Here is a 19,947-nt window from a genome sequence, read left to right as displayed (position 1 = left end):
ATATATATATATATATAAATAATTATTTAAATATTTATGTTATCGATCGGTTTAAATATTTTACATCTATCGATAATACGAAATTCTGCAATTACCCATGATATATATATATATATATATATTCAGATAATTTATCGACGAGCCATATATATACAATTTTCGCCGATAGCCGCGCGATGGCGCCACTGTCACGTTTTCGGTGGATGAAAAACAGGAGCTGTAAATGCCACAGATCATAATGCGTTGGTGCGTGTGGCGTTGTGGTTTACGCAGGAATGTCGGAAAGAAAAGAAAAAGAATAAAAGACAGTTTGTTTTCGTCGATATGTCATCGAAGGATGACGCGATCGTTAGCGGATGATGGATGAAGTGCAAAATGTTGAGAGTGTCGATAGTCTTGGAAGTCACTTCTCCGCGGCCGCGCAATTCAGTGCGTACGTTTGTGTGCGCGCGGCGTCTCCTTCCCCACTCTCACGTCCTCTCGCTCTCTTTCTCCGTTTTCCTCCCTTCCAGCCCCTCTCACCCACTCCCTTTCGCTTCTCTCCCGACATGGCCAAGACGTACCGTTAACTCACGCGTCTCTCCTACTATCCATTGATGCCTCCGCCGTCGCGTAACTCGTGCGTGCTCCCCGATACGTGCATCCCGCATCGGGCGCGTGCAAGGACGCGCGTCCTCGCCTGCTGCGTGCTGCAAGTCTGGGACGTTACGCATCGCGCTGCGCAAACCGGCCGCAGGACCGTCAACGTCGGAAGGTTAGGTGAGTGGAACTTTCATATATGTATGTACGCGAGCCGTTCTCGCTAGGCTTACTTCATCTCGGCTTCGTTTGATTTGGCTTCGCCATCGGCCGGCTCCTCCGCGTTCTTCGTCTCTCCTCTCCGCGCTCGTCTACGATCTTATCTGATCTGGCGGCGATCTGGAGAAAACGGCCCCCTACTGTCTTTTGCCTTTGTTCCCGTGTATGTGGCAGGTGTCGTGTTTACGCGCCCCGAGAGTGGCTGATTGTTGCCGCGATTTAAAGCCGGCACCCGGGATTTACTCATTTGTCAAACATCTGACGGAACGTCACGTTTTTTCACATTGAATATTTTCTCCGCATGACGGCCGATGCGACGCGACGAATTGGTGAGTAATTAAACAATCGCTCGAGAACCTCAAGAGCGAAGGTAAACGTTTGGAGTAGTGTCTGTATCTGTATATATACGCGTCGCGTTTGTTATTTTCGTCAGCTGTTCGCGCGTGTTTTCAAAAGAAAAGGGACGCGTCCTTCCATCGGAGATATTTTTGTCCTACTAAGCTGGAGCGCGTACCAAGCCTACATCGGGATTAGGAATAAATCTCTACTGTTTTCGCTGCTCTCGCCTGACTTTCCTATCTGCCGTCGCGACAACTATATATCTGCTGAACGCATATACGATAAAACATGATATACGCGAGATTTCTAAATTCGCGAAAAAAAATTGTTGCTCAAACTGATCTTAAGGAACATCTTCATTTTAAAGCGAGATTTTAAGTCTTATGTTCATTTCCAACGTAGATTAATTAATCTTTAGAATTAGAAAAAGACGAAGAATAAGTTGAACCGAGATTAAAGTTAATTTACGTTGGTAGAAATGAACATTAATGATTCAATGCCCGTTTCTGTCAATGTAGTATTAAGTTTAATTTAATCTCGATTCAACTTACGCCTCATCTTTTTTTAGTTCTAAGAATTAGAAAAAGATAAAGAGAAAGTTGAACTGAGATTAAAATTGAATTATTGAAACGGGTATAATAAGTCGTAACTTTGATTAATCAAAGTCGAATGTAGAAAAAATGACGATACTATAATTGGTCAATTTCTTACAGCTTAAAATTTAAGGAATCCTAAAATTGTTTCTTTTTATCAATTATTTTTCAAATTTTTCTAATTGTCTTTACACAAATATAAAAATAATTTTTTTTTTATAAATGAAGTAAGTATTTTAAACTGCACGATTTTACGCTAAAAATGTTGAAAAATTGTAGTTTTGTTATCGGCTTTTCATGTCAGTTCGTAATAATATTTGCTTTATGTAGAGGAAGATCATCGATATATCGCCATTTTTTGTTCTTAGATAATATGTCTTAAACAAAAAATAAAATTAAAATTTTAGAAATATTTTATATATTAATATTTTTAACTAATATTTCTTAAATAAAAGCTGTAATTAAAGATTTAAAAATATAAATATAAATTAAAAAATTTCTTTTGTCAAGTAACATAATAATTTTTGTAATACTGTTTACAATTTTGCAATATTTCTTTGTAAAATAAATAAAAATAAGTATTTGATAAAATGGGCTTTAAAATTGACATAGTAATTTCATACACTTATTTCGATTTTTTTTTTCCACAAGTCACTGTATAAAAAATTTATAAATGAATGTATATAAGATGTTTTTAGAATTTTTTACTTTTTGATATAAAATGTTTTTTATTGATTTATATGCATACTTTATGCTGTTCTGTAAGACATAACATGTAATGCGACAGTTTCTTTTTTTTAAGATTTTCCCAGAAATATATGATTATCTTCAGTTCAGATAGGGCTATTGGTCGCTATAACGCAATACTATAAAGATTATAATAGCTTATGGTCTGTCTTACAGATAAGTATGCCGGTTTACACTTCACTCTTATATTTAAACAAAACTATATGAAAAAATGAAAAAGGAAATAATATAAATAGAACTAATTTAGGACTGCAAACATGTAAAACGATGTAATATTACCAATAATATAGCCTGTCCATATGTTTATATCAGGCCTGTCCAATTGAACTCTGGAGCCAAAAAGCTATCAATGCAAAAAAATTTAATGTAAAATTTCAGAGACTATAAGATGTTGATAAACGTCACTCAGATGCGTGTCAATACTTTACATTTCTCGAAATCTTATCTACATTGAATTTCTTTGTGTCGATGACTTCGCATTTTGGCTCCGGAGTTCAAATTGGACAAGCCTGATATAATCATTATTAAACTACGCAATTTGCAAAAGAAAAATTATAAAAATTTTATTTTTGTAACTGTATTTGATTTTGTATAGAAACAAGCTACAAATATATGAATTATGAGTTTTTACTTTTTTAATTATCTAAACAGATTATATTTTTATCAATCTTAATGAAGTGCAATAGTCAATTTCCAAGAAGTAAGGGAGTCTTTTAAGAGGCGCTCCCTAATATATCAGTATTGATAAGTTTTATATACTTTGTATATGTATTTTGGTTTGGACTAGAGATTATACGAACAAACAATGTTGAGTTCTTAGAATTAGGCTTTAGATCTAATATGAAAGATTAGTTAGTTAGAAAATTTGTACACCGGAAAAAATGATTAACGGATTATTATTTTAATTGAAAATAATTTTATTGATTCACACGTACACACACAATAACAATAGATATTAATGAAACAAATAAAATTTTATAAAAACAAGAGCGTAATGTATTTATTTCATTAATAGCGTTTCATTAATTATTTAATTAAAAAATCATTTTCAATTAAAATAATGCTGTTGATATAACATCATTTTCTTTCAGTGTACATATGTGTGCGTACAATATTGAAGTAGTAGTGTATTGTGATATGTCTTAGGCCAGTATTCATAATTGCATCTTATATTTAAAATCATTTTAAATAAGTATAGTCTTAAGATGTTATGAACCAAGAAAACTGTATTAACATCTTAAGATATTACTTAAGACAGTTTTAATAATAAGATAAGAACTATGAATACCGCTCAATGATATGTAAATGCTATATGTGCAAATCTTACACAATCGGTATAAAACAAATAACTTTATAATCCCTTTAAAGCTTAAATTTTACGCTTTAAATCTCATTGTGTATGCCGCTATATATAAATGCCTCTCTATGATGCGTCTTTGATGCTTTTGTCTTTTCAATTTGACGTTACTTCGTTCGATGCGAGATTTTACACGACGTTGAAGATTGAAGACATTCTTCGTGTTTAAATTCCTCAAAGGAATTCGTTTCTCGAATTATCGCTTCGCTTATTACGAACGCAGATACACGTAGAATCCTGAAAACATATCTAGAATTCGAAGATCTGTTCAGTTCCTTATTCATTTTCAAGATGATTACAATTCTCCTTTCTAGAGATTCTCAAGTAAGATATTAGACATCATTTAGACGATTTCTAATTGGTCCGTCATATTTTTAAGCCTGCTTAAGATAGAATAAAATAGATGCATAAGATAGAATGCGTGAATGTCTCATTCTATCTCATGCATAATCTATCTCATTTTAGCTTAAGCAGATCCTGAAAAATATGACGAATCAAACGTATGGTATCCAATCTTTTATTTGAAAATTTTTTCTCTTCTCTGCTCGTGATGATATCGCAACGTACGGAAACGCACGCGTTTGCTTGTAGATCGATCCATCTCGAGATGGTACGAAAGAACCGGGATAATTGGCGGGCAATTTGCGAAGCGTTGTATCCAACTGGTTTCTTTCCGTATAACATCAGAATATTTCTTTATGTGTAACGTCGATGTTACAATTAATAAGAATTATACCTTCAAGAAAAAATTCATTGAAAAAATGGATTGCCAATATAAGTTGATGCAATAGTAGGTAGAAATAATATATTAATGTAAAAATTAAACAATGTAAATGTATTGTAAAATACGCAACACGCAAACATTTTTCGGTAAAGCATTAAAGAGCTTTATTAGAAGATTGAATGTTTGCGTATTATGTATATTATATTTATATTTTACGTTTAATTTCTGTATATATTATTTCTACGCAACAATTGCGTCGACTTACATAACGTCTGTAGAATGTTTGGCTATGAGTATACTAAACTATAAAATTACATTACATGAGTATACTAAACTATAAAAAAAGAATTTTGATAAATTGAAAGATATAATAAAACAGTAAAATTGAACTTTCCATAAATTTTTTGCTTACTTTATTTTGATGATGATTTTGCATTCTAGTATTACATAATGTCCTTATTCGCTCATTATCTCTTTTATTTTGTCTCTGAAAAGAACCAAATTTGGAGTGAATCGATGTTTTTCGTGCTGTTAACTTTTTATTATTTCTATTTTTTTTTTGTTTAATTTAATCTCATCTTGCGCAATTACGTCGGCGTAATTAGCGCCATCTTTTATTTCCCTATTTGTTTTTTTCTTTTTTCTCTTTTATTATATATATCGGTTGTGTGTAACAAATTTTTTTTAATTTGAAAAAAAATTTTGTTCTTATATATCTTTATAATTCAATCTCGGATTAGAAAATAAAAAATTTACCGTTAAATATAATACCGATAAACATAATATTCAAAAAATAAAAAAGAAAAATTATTCCAGTTGTGCTATATTATTCTTATTTTTATTTCTATAATTTTATATGTTTTTTATACGTTATATGCACTGATAGAATTTTATAATGGATAAAAACCTTAAAAATACATTGAAATAAAAGGATTATGTATGTAAAAATTGAAATTCTAAAATTACAAAAAGTAATATAAAAAAACAGGAAATGATGAAGCATTTCAAAAAAAGTATTTTGTATTGTAGATTGAGTAACTATTGTAAATTGTCTCTGATAACCGAACATCTGATATTTTTATGTATTTTTATGTATTTTTAAGTTTTCTATTTTTGAAATAAAAATGTTTATTTATATTTATTCACAGTTGCTAGATAAAATTTAAATTGTAACATTTAAATTTTTCAAAAAATGTTTTAGCCTGGAAAAAAATGTTTAGATAAAAATGATAACAAAATGGAAAATAGGTGATATAAAAAAAATTTTGAGTTGTAGGATTTTAAAGAATATAGAAAAAATACATATAGCATTGAAGAGAAGAGATATCTGAATAACAGATTCCTGAAGCAAATTGAAGTTGAACATCTGATGAAATTTTTTGTTAACTTGAAACCTTGTTAATAAAATTTTTATTTGAAAAATAAAAATATGTTTATAAATAAAGAAATAAGATTCTAATTCAAATGAAGCAATAAGATCTTATTACTTAATTGTATTTAGATAGTTTAGATTTTAGAAAACACATTGAATTTCAGATAACTTAATAAATACAAGATGTGTATTTAAGTTTTTGAAAATGATAATTTTTTGTTTGAAATGTTTCTCAGATTTTTAATTTTTAAGTATATTAAATAATTGTAATCTATCATTCTATTAAGTTATTTTTATCGTGATTGTTAAATTATTTTATTTTAAATTAAAGTTAGCCAAACATTAGCTGAAAGAGATAATTTTCATTCGTCAAAATTTCTTTTTTAATCGAATATAATTTAATCGAATATAATTTAATAATTATTTATTTTTCGTTAAATTATATACACTTTTTGAGAATTATTGCCGTGGATTATTATTAAATATTCTGAATATAATATTTCAAATAATTTAAATACATGCTTTTCAGTTTACAGAATGTCTAATTTTTCGAAATTGTAGTCTCCGAGAAGATTAATGTCTACTCGTTCGTACTGTATGACGTTTTTAAACTCAAATTGTTGGAATTGATCTTGAAGCTCGATCTTAAATGAAAGCAGCGTTTAAATTGTGTGAGATCAGTTCGACCATGAGGATAGTTTATAATGGGAGCCAAGAGGGTATTTAATATCTAAATGTGTAAATAAGAGCGACCATGATGCAGTGATGCAGTGACCTGTTAACTTTCCGCGTTGTCCTATTACGGCAATTAATCTGTAACTACATGACTATTTATCACTGTAGGACATTGTCGACGTTTTGAAGACGTTCACTATAAATCTTTCTTTTATAGGGTTTTTTTCTTTGTTCTCGAAAATTTTTATCTGGAGTGTCAACTTCACTGTTAAAGATTAAAGGATCAATGACAATTCAATCTCTTAAGTTAAAAATTACATTTTGTCATTTTTAACTTTCATATGTATGTAACTTCTAAATGTAAATCGATCCATTTCTATGATTAGTTAGTTTATTTTTATGATTAGTTAGTTTCAAAGTAAACAGTGTCCATATTAATCTATGTACTTAGTAAATAAATGAAATTTGAATCAAATTTAATACATTTTCTTGGATTAAATTGTTTAACTTCATTGTTCTAGGTAAATATTGTTATAGTTAATAACATTATGGATAGGAAAGCTGCGGTATTCTATAGAAATTATTAAAAATAACTCAAATTAGGTATAATTTACTATTATGAATTTAACAGAGTATATATTTTAATTTAATTAAAAATTTTTTTACTAAAATGTATGAAAATCACAGGAAATTGAAGCTATTTTACCAATTTATTTCCAAATTTATTGAAGAAGCTATTTTTAAGATAATACCTCTTAGTTGGAGAATTTTTTATCTTCCAATGACACAGTTTATATTCCAGAATAAAAATATCGATCAGATGATAACGTTTATTACAATGTTATAAAAATATTGCATGTATAATTTTTCATTAGCTGTGCGTAGTAGTAACTACTTGCGTAGTTATTCTTATTGAGGCAGTTTCGTAATTTCATTGCAATATTGTTGATTTAATGAATTATTGCGAAATAAAAGTGAGCTTTATATATATATATATATATATGTATATATATGTGGACATGAAATTTGTAATATCATCAGCGATTCGCCCCGATGGGAAGCTTAATTAATTTCATGTTCTTCAGATCTATTGATCTATTGATTCTCTGATTTACTTCTATTTATATGGTACGATAACATATCTCGTTATAGTTTATCGAAATTTACCATCGCAGCGCGGAAAAAACAATTTTTAAAGTATCTAAAAATAAAAATTTAGTTATATTGTAAATCGGAAAATGTTCTCATTAACTATCAAAACAAATTATGTGAAAAATTCAGATATGATGAGCAATGTTATAAAAAGTGATATTTTGATATTCTAACAACTAAGTTTCTACATAATTATTGTAATAGTCTAACAAAATTATTTTCAGATCTATATTTAGCTTTTTTTATATAACCGTTCTTTGCATGTACGTATTATACATTTTTATGAACGCGAATGCAATAACTCGAGGCATTGTTGTCGTTACTATATATTAATATAAATACCATTACGCCTTTTCCTATATACATACTTATATGCCGCGTGCCGTTTTACATTATGGTATCTTTTATTACGGTGTTTATGCTTTAAGAACTCGGTTGGAATTAAATCGCCTTTTGCGATAAGGGCAAAGTCTCGAGAGCCTCGAGTATTAACGATGCGCGAATCTCGACTTTAACGAAGTCGCGGCTATTATTAATCGATCGCTAATAGATCTTCTTTCGCCGTGACTTCATCGCTGATATGATGTCCTCGAAATTCATATTTATAGAATGGCACTGTAAGATGTTACTAGGTGGTTTTGCACAGTTTGCAAGATGTGTGTCTCTGATAAAAATGATAAGATAATTTAGGTGTAAATATTGGGAGACCGTGTCGCCTTTGCACTCAATTACATTGAAGAAAGTGCGAAGCTATTGGAAATATGTTAATTGAATGTGTCATCAGTAATACAATACGAAAAAAACCGTAGTGCGTCATTTGGTATTCACTTCTCATTTTCAACAATAGTTCTTGTATCATGGAAATAAAACCTTTGTAGTTAGCAGATCTAAATGAGCAGACTTGCAATAAAGATTTAATGAATTATTTAATGTTATTAATTAATTAGTTAATGTTCATTTTGTGTTAATTTGTATTATAAAACGTATAAACTTTGTATCACATATCATTTAGAAAAAAATTTTATAAAAGTTAGCAAATCAATTTTGCTAATTTTTATAAAATTAGCAGGATTACAAGAAAAAAAAAAGAAAGATAAAAGTAGATAATTAGTATTAAAATAATTCAATAATTCTTTTAATTCTGCTTATTTGATTCTGCTAACTTGACAGAGATATGGAAGTGGGACATATTAGTCCTTCTTAAACATTTTTTCATTGCTAATGGATTTGAGTATACGATTAGAATAAATAATTAATTTTGTTAAAACTTTTTTTAAAATTTTAATGTATTGATCTTATTTACGCAACTACTAATGCAATTCAGAATGAAAATAAAATTGTTATTATTATATATATATATAGTATGTATCATTGAAACCTTAAAATATCTGCTGAGATTTACGTATATTTCTAATGTAAACTTTGAAACTCGATAATTTTCAATAGTTTGTTATCAACAATCATTATATTGTAATTTGTCGTACCGATATATTATATATATTCCATCTGCTTTCGTGTAATATTAACGTACGTTACAACTGCAACAACAATTGCGATTATTTATAGACATTTAAAAAGACCGCCCAATATTACACGATACGAACAGTCCGATATTCGATACTTGGATTAGAGAAAAGTCAAATTTTGCGTAAATTTTGATTGACATCACGCGTGTGCCTCACATATGCACACGTGTTTGCGCAAATGCACTAAATGCACGGATCGTATGTGTTAGAGGAAGCCGTTTTCATCCGAAAATATCCTATTAAACAAACCGTGTTGAACCATGGAGGAAGACTTTCAAGCGATCTTTCTCCTCTGATCTATATATTTGTAAACTTGTAAATACGCTTACTACGTCGATAAGCAGGTTAATCTGCGATTGTTTAGATGTCTGATGATCAACGAATAATGTCGAATAAATGTTTCCGAGACTATGTTTCTCTTTGTCTCTCCTCATAATAATTTCTCGTTATAATTTTATATCACAATTTATAATTATGATTTATATTATTTATATTTTAATTTCATTGTGTGTCTTTTGATTTCTGTTCATTAAATTATATTTGTATTTATAATAATAGAAAATAGTAGTCAACTTAATAAATAAGTTTATATTACAGCTATTTATTTTCAAAGAATTCATATTATTTCAATTACCTTATCCATTTTTATGCTGTGAAATAATTCATATTAATTTGTATTTATACATCAGCCGAATAATCTTTCGAAAGATATGGCTAATTGTAAGCGAATGAATAGAGAGATTATGTGCTATGCAAAAACCACTGGAATCGATTAGTTTAATGAAGTTAATATCATAATATAAACCGCTAATAATTAAAGTTATTATGAAATATATCATCTGTTCAGTCTACGTCAATTCATTTTGCTGTCATCTATGATTTTTACCATCCGCTATATTGTGCAAACTTTACGAATTCCTTCGCATATATCTCCGCATATAATTATCTACGAACAACTACTTTTATTCGTTATATTAATTACGTCATATCGCATATTGTGGAATCGCCTTACGTTAACGTGTTATCTTGTCACTTTATACAAATTAATAGCACCGATAAACGATAATATACATTTGTAGTGATATACTACGTATATCATTTATCGTAATGGTGCCGATGATTGAAAAAAATACTGCTCGTGGCAGTATTTTGATAACGTTTTTTAAAAGGCAAGCCGAATGACATTAGCTTTATTTAGTAATACTACGATATAATGACATTCGTATTTATGAGGGAGTTATGTGTTGCTCTATACTTGCAATTTCACGTAAAAGTTGTCTTGTAAATAACAACAATTATTATAAACTCACAATCAGATATTATTTGAATTACTTTTTTTTTAAATATATCGCGTAAATATATATCTTTTGTACTAGTTTGTAAATGAAAATTTCGAGTATACATTAATAAGGAGTATTATTCCCGGTATATTAACACGAGCTATAAAATACGATGAATAAGTGATTTGACTGGCGGAAACTCATAATATTTTTCTTTAGGAAATACAAGACTTCCCGTATGATCCCGTGCATATAATAGAGCGTATTCAGCGTTACAAATATATTAACATTTGTTATATTTCTTGAATAAATGACAATGAAAGCCTACAGATACTGAGTTCTATCGATTACAGATGACGTGCTGCTTATGAGGCTATTGCCTTATTCCGAATAGAAAACTTTACTGAATATAATAATTATAAATAAGCTTATACATTATATTATACAGATAATATTCGAGACGTACGTCGGGAATTCGTGTGAATGTACTAAATATATTCGCAAATTATAATGTTCTTTGTTATGTAATATGTCTCTAATCTAACATATTTCTACCGCATATAGATGTATCTCCTTTCAATGAATAACTCCTGATTTTTTCTTTTATTTTGGATGATACTGATATTCTTGTGATTTACGTAAGATTTTATTTCAACTTCAATTTTTAATGATATATGTTTAAGAATATAAATTGATATTGTTTAATATTAATTTTAAATTTCAAATTTCTTATAGTGAAATCTCATTTCAAGAGAGTGGAAACATAGCCATTTTTAGAGATAAGTAAAAATATTTCACTTCCTGAAAAAAAGTGAAAATTGTTATTCTTTTTCAGAAAGTGAAATATTTTCATTCTTCTCAAAAAATGGCTATATTTTTACCCTCTTAGAGATTTTATTAAAAAAAAATTTAGAGAATAGGTCTCTTCTTTCAACTGAACTTCTTGCATGGTTCTTTCTTTTTCTTCTCTCAATGTTGGAAAAAAAAAGATAACGTTGCAAAGAAGTTCAGTTAAAAAGAGCAGGGGGTCTATTTGTTTATTAATGTTTATATTATTTGAGATTTTCTATTGTATCATTCAATTCTTCTGAGTTGTCAAATTTAATAAGATTTATTAGCAAGTGTAAAAATCAATTAGTTAATAATGATGTTTGTACATTTGGGCATTTCTGTCAAATATTGTCATGTCTCATATAAGTATAAGTATAACACGTAAGATACATAATTATTTTTATTAAATTAAAAATTTGTTGTATTTTAATTTTGATCGTAACTTTCGGGTATTTCGCGATTAAAAGGCAGTTCTGTTTATCAGCAAACGTTAGAATCATTTTTGATCCATCGAAATAAATTCGCCAGTCGCTTTAATTAAGAATGGCTCGCATTGTTAGGATTCAACCAGCGTTCATCCTATCCATCAATTATCATTTTACATTGACCGCAATTCTTTTTCTGCGGACCTGAAAGTTCTACGGATCGGTACATTCGTTAATTATGTATGGAATGAAACGAGTTATGCTACTTCTGCTAGGGCGATCACTGAATAATGCATGCGTACATACACATAGATCATGCAGTACCGATACATTTAATGGCCGATTGAAACTTAATGAGGAGCCACACTGGAAGATTTCCTGATAGCATATTTTATGAAGCTCCAGGGAGCAAAACTCTGTAATTGTTCTATCCAAGAAAATTATATCTGGCCAGAACTGTTTCTCTCTCATACTCATCTTCGCCTCGATATAATTTTCATTAGCTAAATTCACTAACACTAAAAAGATTCCAAATTTTATCCCCAATAATTAAACTTGCAAAAATTTTGAGGGAATTTCAAAGTTTCCGAGATTGTTCGAAACTTCACGGTGAGCTTTATGAATTTGCATTAATATGCATCTTAGAGGAACTTTTAATCTAGTTTATATTGTCACCTAATTTCTAATCTAGTTATCCAATTATTTATGAACGCTTTTATGCAAACAGTGCCTTCTTTTTTTCACTTTTTAAAATATATTTTTAACGAAATAATGTTATCTCACACACATACACACACACACGCACACACACGCACATACACACACGCACGCGCACGCATGCACGCACACACACACACACACGCGCGCGCGCGCGCGCACACGCACACGCACACAAAACGTATCTAGCTTTCTTTCGGCTATATCGTAACAGAGTTATGCAATATAAAAGAGGATTATGCGATATGTACCGGTTTATCTGTGGAAATGTTGTGTACGCTGTCGTATGACTAAATTGATAATGGGACGAGTGGCACAGTTCTGCGTTACACCGATGGGAAATGTAAACACGCGAGTTATTCTGTGTAAATCTAATCTAATTACGGCACATCCGGATGATACGCATACCATACGCGGTACGTACGTGTCGTACGTAGGTATCGTTAGCAATTTGAAATTTCCATACGATCTCGTTACGGGAATCTCGGATTCGCCGCGGGGTCCGCAATCAGGCCGCAGAGTGGAAATTATTTTCTGTTTGGCTCAATTCCTCGCGAAGGCCGCATGACGAGGGTGCTAATTATGTGCGATCCTAAACTGCAACGTAATATCGATTTCGAGTCGGATATTGTTAACGAGAAGCTTAATTATTTTGCAGAAAATTTGCGAAACGATCGCACGCGTAGATCGTGTAATTTGCACTTCTCTCATTCGCGTTATGGTACATGATTTTATGTCGTTCTTCGTCCTTGATTTTCAAAGATACCAGACCAGCAATTTGCTATTATATCCTTCATATTGTACTCGATTGTACCGTGTTCTTTTCCAGTCATAATTATCTTTACGATTTTTTAGCCATTAACTGTTAGAGAATACTTAAAGTTGATTACAGTAAAGATATATATTTTGCTTTAAATTAAATTGATAAATTGTTACTATTTTAATATTTTTATTTTATTCTTACTTATAAATATTTGTGGAATATTTAGTAATTGAAGAAAAAAAAAAGTTTTCATCTTTTTGAGCTATTAAATTATTAAATTGAGATATATCGTCGGGATTTGGATATGCGAGATACTATTTTTTTTTTATTTTGCGAACGTTTAGCATCTCGCGTTTGCCAGTTCTTCCAGTATATTTTTCTATACACGCACGTTTAATGAATCACACTGACCATGCAATAGCGTGCACGTAATCACGCTTTTAGATTTATCGTCATCGATGCATCGCAGTCATCGTTGAATTAGAGTTTACGACGCTTCACTGCGACTACCTATCGCGGTGTTTTATCAACGGATACTGCATACGGTATATTTTGTTTTGTAATGATTTCATCGTATATATCAGTCAACCTCCACGATCGAGATGGCATAACTAAACTACAGGATAATTCACACTTCCTGGTAATAAATATTAATTAACAGATTATTTTAATGATGATTATTATTTTATTATTTCGAGTACTTTGAGTATCTTTTTAACAAGAATATCAAGGTAGCTCTAGAATTAATTTTGATAATTGAAATTATGGATAATGAATCTTTACCGAGAGATCTTATTTCTCATACAATATTATCGTATACGTTAAATATAATCATTTCAGGATTAGTTGAAAATTTACAACTTAACATCATTTACTCGGTCCTCTTTAGACTATATCTTTAGCTGTACATAAATAGGTATATAATAATGCTGATACTAAAAGAAAACTTTAGAAGTAAGTCACGAACGCTAATGGATCATTCGTCTACTCATTTAAGACTTTTATAATATAAAATAAATAAATGTTGCTTTTTATGCTTCTTAAAATATCCACAGCTTTTGGCAAAAGCATATTACATTTTATCGCAGGTTTTTAACCGGCTCGATAAAACGTTCACTTAATAAGGTGCTCTTTCGAGCAAATATTTTTCGATTTGATATCAAGGTTATTATTCTTTCTCGAGGATCTCTTATCGCGACTAATTGTTATTACCGTGTAATTAAGTGTTCGCGTATAAGTCACAATTCGATCGTAAATGCATGCGATAGCAAATGTATTTATAATCAAAGGGTAGGGACCATTATATGTAATTTTATACAATTGTATTTAAAAATATCTGTGCTTCTTTATGATGCAATAATATTAATTATTATGTGATTGTATAATTAGCGGAAATTAAAAAAATTGTTATGCGCGTGTTTGTATAAAGCGCAAAATCTTACGAATGTAACTCGTTCGTGTCAGGCACAGTTTCATCGATAATACTTACTACTTAATATTCATACGGTCGACGTAATAATAAATCATCATTGCAGCTGTTGCCGGTGTACGCCTAAAAATGCATATTGAATGCACAGCTATTTATTTACATATTCATCTATTATACAGAGGAAAGTTCTACGTAAAATGGTATGTTTCGAAGCGTTTTCCTAGCGAAACACCGCATAAATTCCGCGATGTCGTGCGCGCATTACACGAAGTATCATTTACGTTTATAGCGATGAGCATTGTTTATTCAAACGGAAATTGTAATCTAACGGTGCTGCGTTTCTATGTCCGTTCTTGCTCTCTTAAACTAATGACCGACCGGGAAAAATATGCCGTTAAGTATTCTCCTTCTTAACATCTATAAAATGTAATTATCTGCGAAATTAGGTCTTTCTGTTCATTGCCTGAGGCCACGACTTACAAACGTACCGTTTTCATGTATACTGACATTAACTTGTGCTACATTTCGGCGCATTCTATATATATTTCGCATTCTATAAATCGATTTTTGTATATCTGTACATTTCTACGACGCGTTTTCTCCTATATTTAAAATATTATCGACACATTTAATCATAGAGATTATCGAAAAATAGAAAAGTCGAGGTTATATCTTCTGAAAATTTTCTTATTACATCTTGTAGATGAAAAGTCGTTCTCAAAGATTTTATGTGTTGTTTTACTTAGACAAGACAGAAAGAAAAACAGTACGTACTTTCGAAAAATTACTTCATCGCTTTTCTTTCATCTTGTCCTCCGTTTACACATGTTTCGAAAAAGGATGTACGTTCAGGCACTTTATCTTTTGTAGTTTTTCGTTCTATACCATTCTATCGTTAAGAATTAGAATCATTCAATAAGGCAAGAGGAGAATAATGTTCTAAAATTTTTAGAATATTTTTGATATAACGCCCAATGTCTTTTTTTTCATTAATTCTAAAAAAATCTTATTTAAAAACTTTACTAAACTTTTTTCTCCTCTTTTTACATCTCTTTGATTAAAATTATTCTGTACTTTCGTGCGTCTTAATTCACGCACAGATGAAAATAGTTCCTTTCTAAAAATTACGCTTGAAATTTCTTTCGCAACTTGTCTTCGATTCACAAATCTACAAATTTACTCAATCATCTATTTCTTTTTTCTTCTTCCATTTCCTCAATTAAAAATCAATCTCAGTTCCTTGCACAGTTCCATTCTCTCACAGATGCTTTCGCGAGACTTAATTTCAGCTGGCGACAGCCTACAGTCGACTGAGTCTTTGTCGATTATGGAATTTTTCCTTGATACCCATGATTTGGCGTTTTATCTAAGAGCTCTGGAAATTTCACGATTGAAAATTCGCGATCGAAATAGTTTCGGTGAACCTTTATTCGTTTCTTAAACGTAGCCGTCAGCTTCTAATTTTAGGGCGGCTTCGTAGGAAGGTAAACCCTGATCATCCCTCGGGATATCTTCCCGTTTGTTGATCCTGTTAGCCTCCGACTCGGTAGGCAAGCTGCTTATCGGGGATGAGATAATATTGCCCGGATCGTCAGACTCGTCCTTCTTGTCGGTCGGCGAGGGCAGTGTCCGAGGGTCGAAGATGAGGCTCTCGTAGGCCGGTGGCGGACCTGAGGACACAGAACACGGCGGCAGAGACACAGTCATTCCCTCTTCCTGATGAGTTTGAGATGTTATCGATCTCTCGATGCACTGTTGGAGAGAAACGGAATTGTTAAAAATGTAACAGTGAAACACTGGGAATATATAATAAATAAAATACATATTAGGAAACGAGAGACAAATATAAAAGTTCAAAATGAATAACCTGTCAACTTAACAAAAAGTCTATTTTTCATTTCTGCATTAAACTGCATTAGGACTTTCTTGCTTTCGCCAAATGTCAAACATATACCTATTTTACTTTAAATTCTAAAAGTGTACAATAGTTTAGCTGTATAGCAAAAATAGAATTAAGTATAAATACTTTTATGTTTGCTTTTTATATCTGTCTTTTTCATATCTTAATTATGACAATATACATCGTTAATTCTTTGTACAAAACATTTTTTTTATTTATATTTTATATCTTATAGGTATTAATAATATTGCTATTTATTATATCTCATTCTTTTTATATTTTTTTATATTATGTCGTATCTGTTCGAGACACGATACAATACGAGTTTCTAGGTCTGAAAGTGTGAAGTATGCACGTTGTCGCATTGCGGCGTACAATTCCAGCCGATGTTCTCGCGCTCGTTCCTTTACGTGTAACGCGAGGGCGTGGTTTCCGCGAGATATGCGAATTTTTATTTAATTGCGTAACTACAAAGGTGAGCGAGAGGTTACGTAAAAGGTCAGCAAGAGGATATAAGTTACTCGCGGTGCGCACATTGCGTCGAGGAAGTGGTGTGATTTAAAAGTTTTATATAACATTATGCAAGATATCTTAAATTTTGCAAAAAATATCACTGACAGAATTGTCGATAAATGCTGAAACTTTAGAAATATTAGGAAATTTGGAATAGTGAGATCTTATAGAGATTTTTAATATTGAAAATTAAAGACCTTCTTTATGATTCATAAACGGGTAACAAATCATCATGTCTCTCTTAAATTTCAGCTCGAAAATTTATATAATTAAATTAAAAATTTAATCATCAACGGATAAAATTTTTAAAAAAATTCCATGACGTCAGTTGATTAAAATAAATTTTAATTTTTTTAAATGTATACATATCTGTAATATATTCAAAATAATTTTCTTATGCAATTTTAATGATTCCATTTAACAATGATTTTATACTAGATAGATTTTACAATATATAGAAATTTATTTTTAATTTTAAGAAAATTAATAATTTAAATTAAAATTAAGCATTTTATGATTATTTATATAAGAAATTATTCTCATCATGTTAAAAATAAAGCATTTAAGATAATTCTCGCGATATCTAATGATTAGAATGATCTTTTGAATGAAAATTTTTACTAACGTGTGTATCCATGGTGAAGACTTCCAGACTATGAATGTCCGGTTCGGCTCTCCAGTACTGCGAGTATTCCTGCGGTCGATGCTTCCGGACGTTTTTGTGACAGCAATAGCATATGAGCACCACCATCATGATCACACCGCTGATCATGGCGCTAAAAGCGAACCAATATAGATGATGTTTAGACGGTGCTTTTTGTGCTAGGAGGTGCCCATGCGGTTGAGGAAAAAAGCGTGGTTGCTATAAAGATTGGATGGAAAAGTGAACGTGCGATTTTCTCTCCGGAGGGAGCAGAAATTTTTAAACGTGATGAAATACAAAACAGTCACTTTTAACACCTGCTGCATTTTCGAAAACTTTTATGGCGATATAACAAAAAAATTGCACCTTGAAAAAAATATAGAACGTAATCTTAGATATATTTTGACAGGTATTAAAGATACGAAAGATAATGTCTTTCTTCGTTTGCTCGAAGAATTTTACTGCATAGCTGGTAATATACAAAAACAAGTCTTATCATCGATATGCATGCATAACGATTACATTATTAGTAATTGCAACAATCGTTTAATTAGCATTTATTCATCATAAATCTTCTTATCTTAAATTGCTAATAAAGCGACTTAAGATAAAAATTCATTACCCGCGGATTTAATGATGGTTTGAAGTTTTCTATATCTACATCTATAACTGCTACAATAAAAATCTTCGACTTTCTAATTTAATCCTACTTTGCGACATTATTATCAAATTTCATGAATATATAATGTTTTATATATTTTTATCTTATTTATGTATATGAAATATAAATTTTACTATAATATTTGTTAAATCAAATATTTTTATGAAAATTATCCTTGTGAGGAGGAAAAATTTCAAATTTCAAAGAAGCAACGTTATCTTTCTTCAGAACTATCAAGTTTTCCAATAAGCCAATTTTAACTTATAGGTTGATTCTCCCACGTTGTTCCACGGAACAACCATTGAATTTTCAAACACCGGCTATCTAAGCAATTGAGTACTTTCGTCGTGTCTTGTACATGCAATGGTCTGTTTGACGTACGAACTACAATCTGTTGGAGGATTAAGGGAGCAAAGCATGTGCGCGAGGGATGACGATGCGTCTTCTCAAAGAGTTCAAGATTAGGTGTGTTTGCTGTGAGATATCTTCCGCCTATATTTTGTGAGCTGTGCTGTCGGAGCATCTGTCCAGCTGGCGCGGTTGTTACTCACCCACCAAGAAGGATGTTAACATTGCCGTGCAGATCTGCGTCGAAACGACCGCTTTTGCTGGTTGACGAGGAGCCGTTATACTCCGGTGAGGCGTTACTCGCATCCCCGTAAGCGTTGCTGCCGTTATGATAGCCGTGGGCCTTTTGCACCGCGGCCATCACCGCTATCTTCTGCATTATCTTGTTCTCGTCTTTCCGCCCGTCGATGATTTCAATCGCGTGTCTCTCTTGATTTAATAGAATTGGAATGCGACTAATTAGCGTCGCTAAGATTAATTATTTTTATCTTTCTCTTTTTTAAAGTGGTAGTAATCTCTCGATCGCCTTGTTAATAGGCTCACCGATTATGTCTCGTAGATCGAGTTATTGATGATGTAATAACGTGTCGTATGTGTTACTACCAATCACTCGTTATCATCCACGAAGATCGAGAGAATTTCAATCATCCGTGTTGCTCCGAGATCGTTGATTGTCTCGAAAAGGAATCTACCGTTTCCGGAAACGCTTTTCGTTGAAAAAATCTATTGGATACACACCTCTCTCCTCTCCCCCCGAGCACGATCGACTGTGCATTACGACCGGTTAGATCGCTCGGGGGGGATCCTCGTAGCCGAATCGTACCTCAGATCTGGAAACATTATTTTTATGAAATGAACAGGATATCTTCAATTTTTCTATCCTTTCATGCTTATATCATAATTTTTTATTTGTAATACATTGAAGACATTCTTCAATTTTTGAATATTTACATCAAATGTTACACGACAGCAAAATATATGGAAAATAAATTGCATCGTACATCACAGAACACAATGCTTCTATATTGAAAAGATTCTTTAAACGAGTATTTGTCATGTGAATTATTATATTTTATTTTCTCATTTAAATTCTCTAAATGAGTATTCGAATTGTTATATGGTATAACTTAAATTTTAACATGTTTATTATTTAA

General features: G+C 31.2%; 2 protein-coding genes across 5 annotated transcripts in view; one reads left to right on the top strand and one right to left on the bottom strand.

Annotated features, from left to right (window-relative positions):
- Positions 1 to 368: 368 nt before the first annotated feature.
- Positions 369 to 19,947, top strand: part of LOC108685709 (probable beta-hexosaminidase fdl) — a 42,172-nt gene continuing 22,593 nt past the window's right edge. For both annotated transcript variants that reach the window (XM_018190643.1, XM_018190640.1), the window contains exon 1: positions 369 to 759. The gene's annotated coding sequence lies outside the window, so the exon portion shown is untranslated. The remainder of the gene's footprint in view (positions 760 to 19,947) is intronic.
- LOC108685710 lies at positions 14,696 to 19,457 on the bottom strand. Of its 3 annotated transcripts, XM_018190645.1 has the most exons (4): positions 19,337 to 19,457; positions 18,997 to 19,248; positions 17,767 to 17,917; positions 14,696 to 16,480 (listed from the first exon to the last, which is right to left on the bottom strand). In XM_018190645.1, exons 2-4 carry the CDS (start codon positions 19,170 to 19,172, stop codon positions 16,166 to 16,168), a joined length of 642 nt encoding a protein of 213 aa, XP_018046134.1. In that variant the 5' UTR covers positions 19,173 to 19,248; positions 19,337 to 19,457; the 3' UTR covers positions 14,696 to 16,165. The 3 variants fall into 3 exon arrangements, with proteins under 3 accessions (XP_018046134.1, XP_018046133.1, XP_018046135.1); XM_018190644.1 differs by having other exon boundaries at positions 18,997 to 19,457; XM_018190646.1 differs by having other exon boundaries at positions 17,767 to 17,905; positions 18,997 to 19,457.

The sequence above is a fragment of the Atta colombica genome, unplaced genomic scaffold (genome assembly GCF_001594045.1).
Source record: "Atta colombica isolate Treedump-2 unplaced genomic scaffold, Acol1.0 scaffold155, whole genome shotgun sequence".
Lineage (NCBI taxonomy): Eukaryota > Metazoa > Arthropoda > Insecta > Hymenoptera > Formicidae > Atta > Atta colombica.
Note: the sequence above shows the minus strand (reverse complement) of the source record. Positions and strands in the feature narration are given on the sequence as shown.

Bases quoted from the DNA above. Each gene is read 5' to 3' on its own strand.
- LOC108685710 (XM_018190644.1), bottom strand. From the start codon at position 19,172: ATGCAGAAGATAGCGGTGATGGCCGCGGTGCAAAAGGCCCACGGCTAT. The intron at 17,918-18,996 runs GTGAGTAACAAC...GTTCGCTTTTAG, and splicing joins GTTAACATCCTTCTTGGTGG to CGCCATGATCAGCGGTGTGA. The intron at 16,481-17,766 runs GTTAGTAAAAAT...TCTCTCCAACAG, and splicing joins TCTTCACCATGGATACACAC to TGCATCGAGAGATCGATAAC.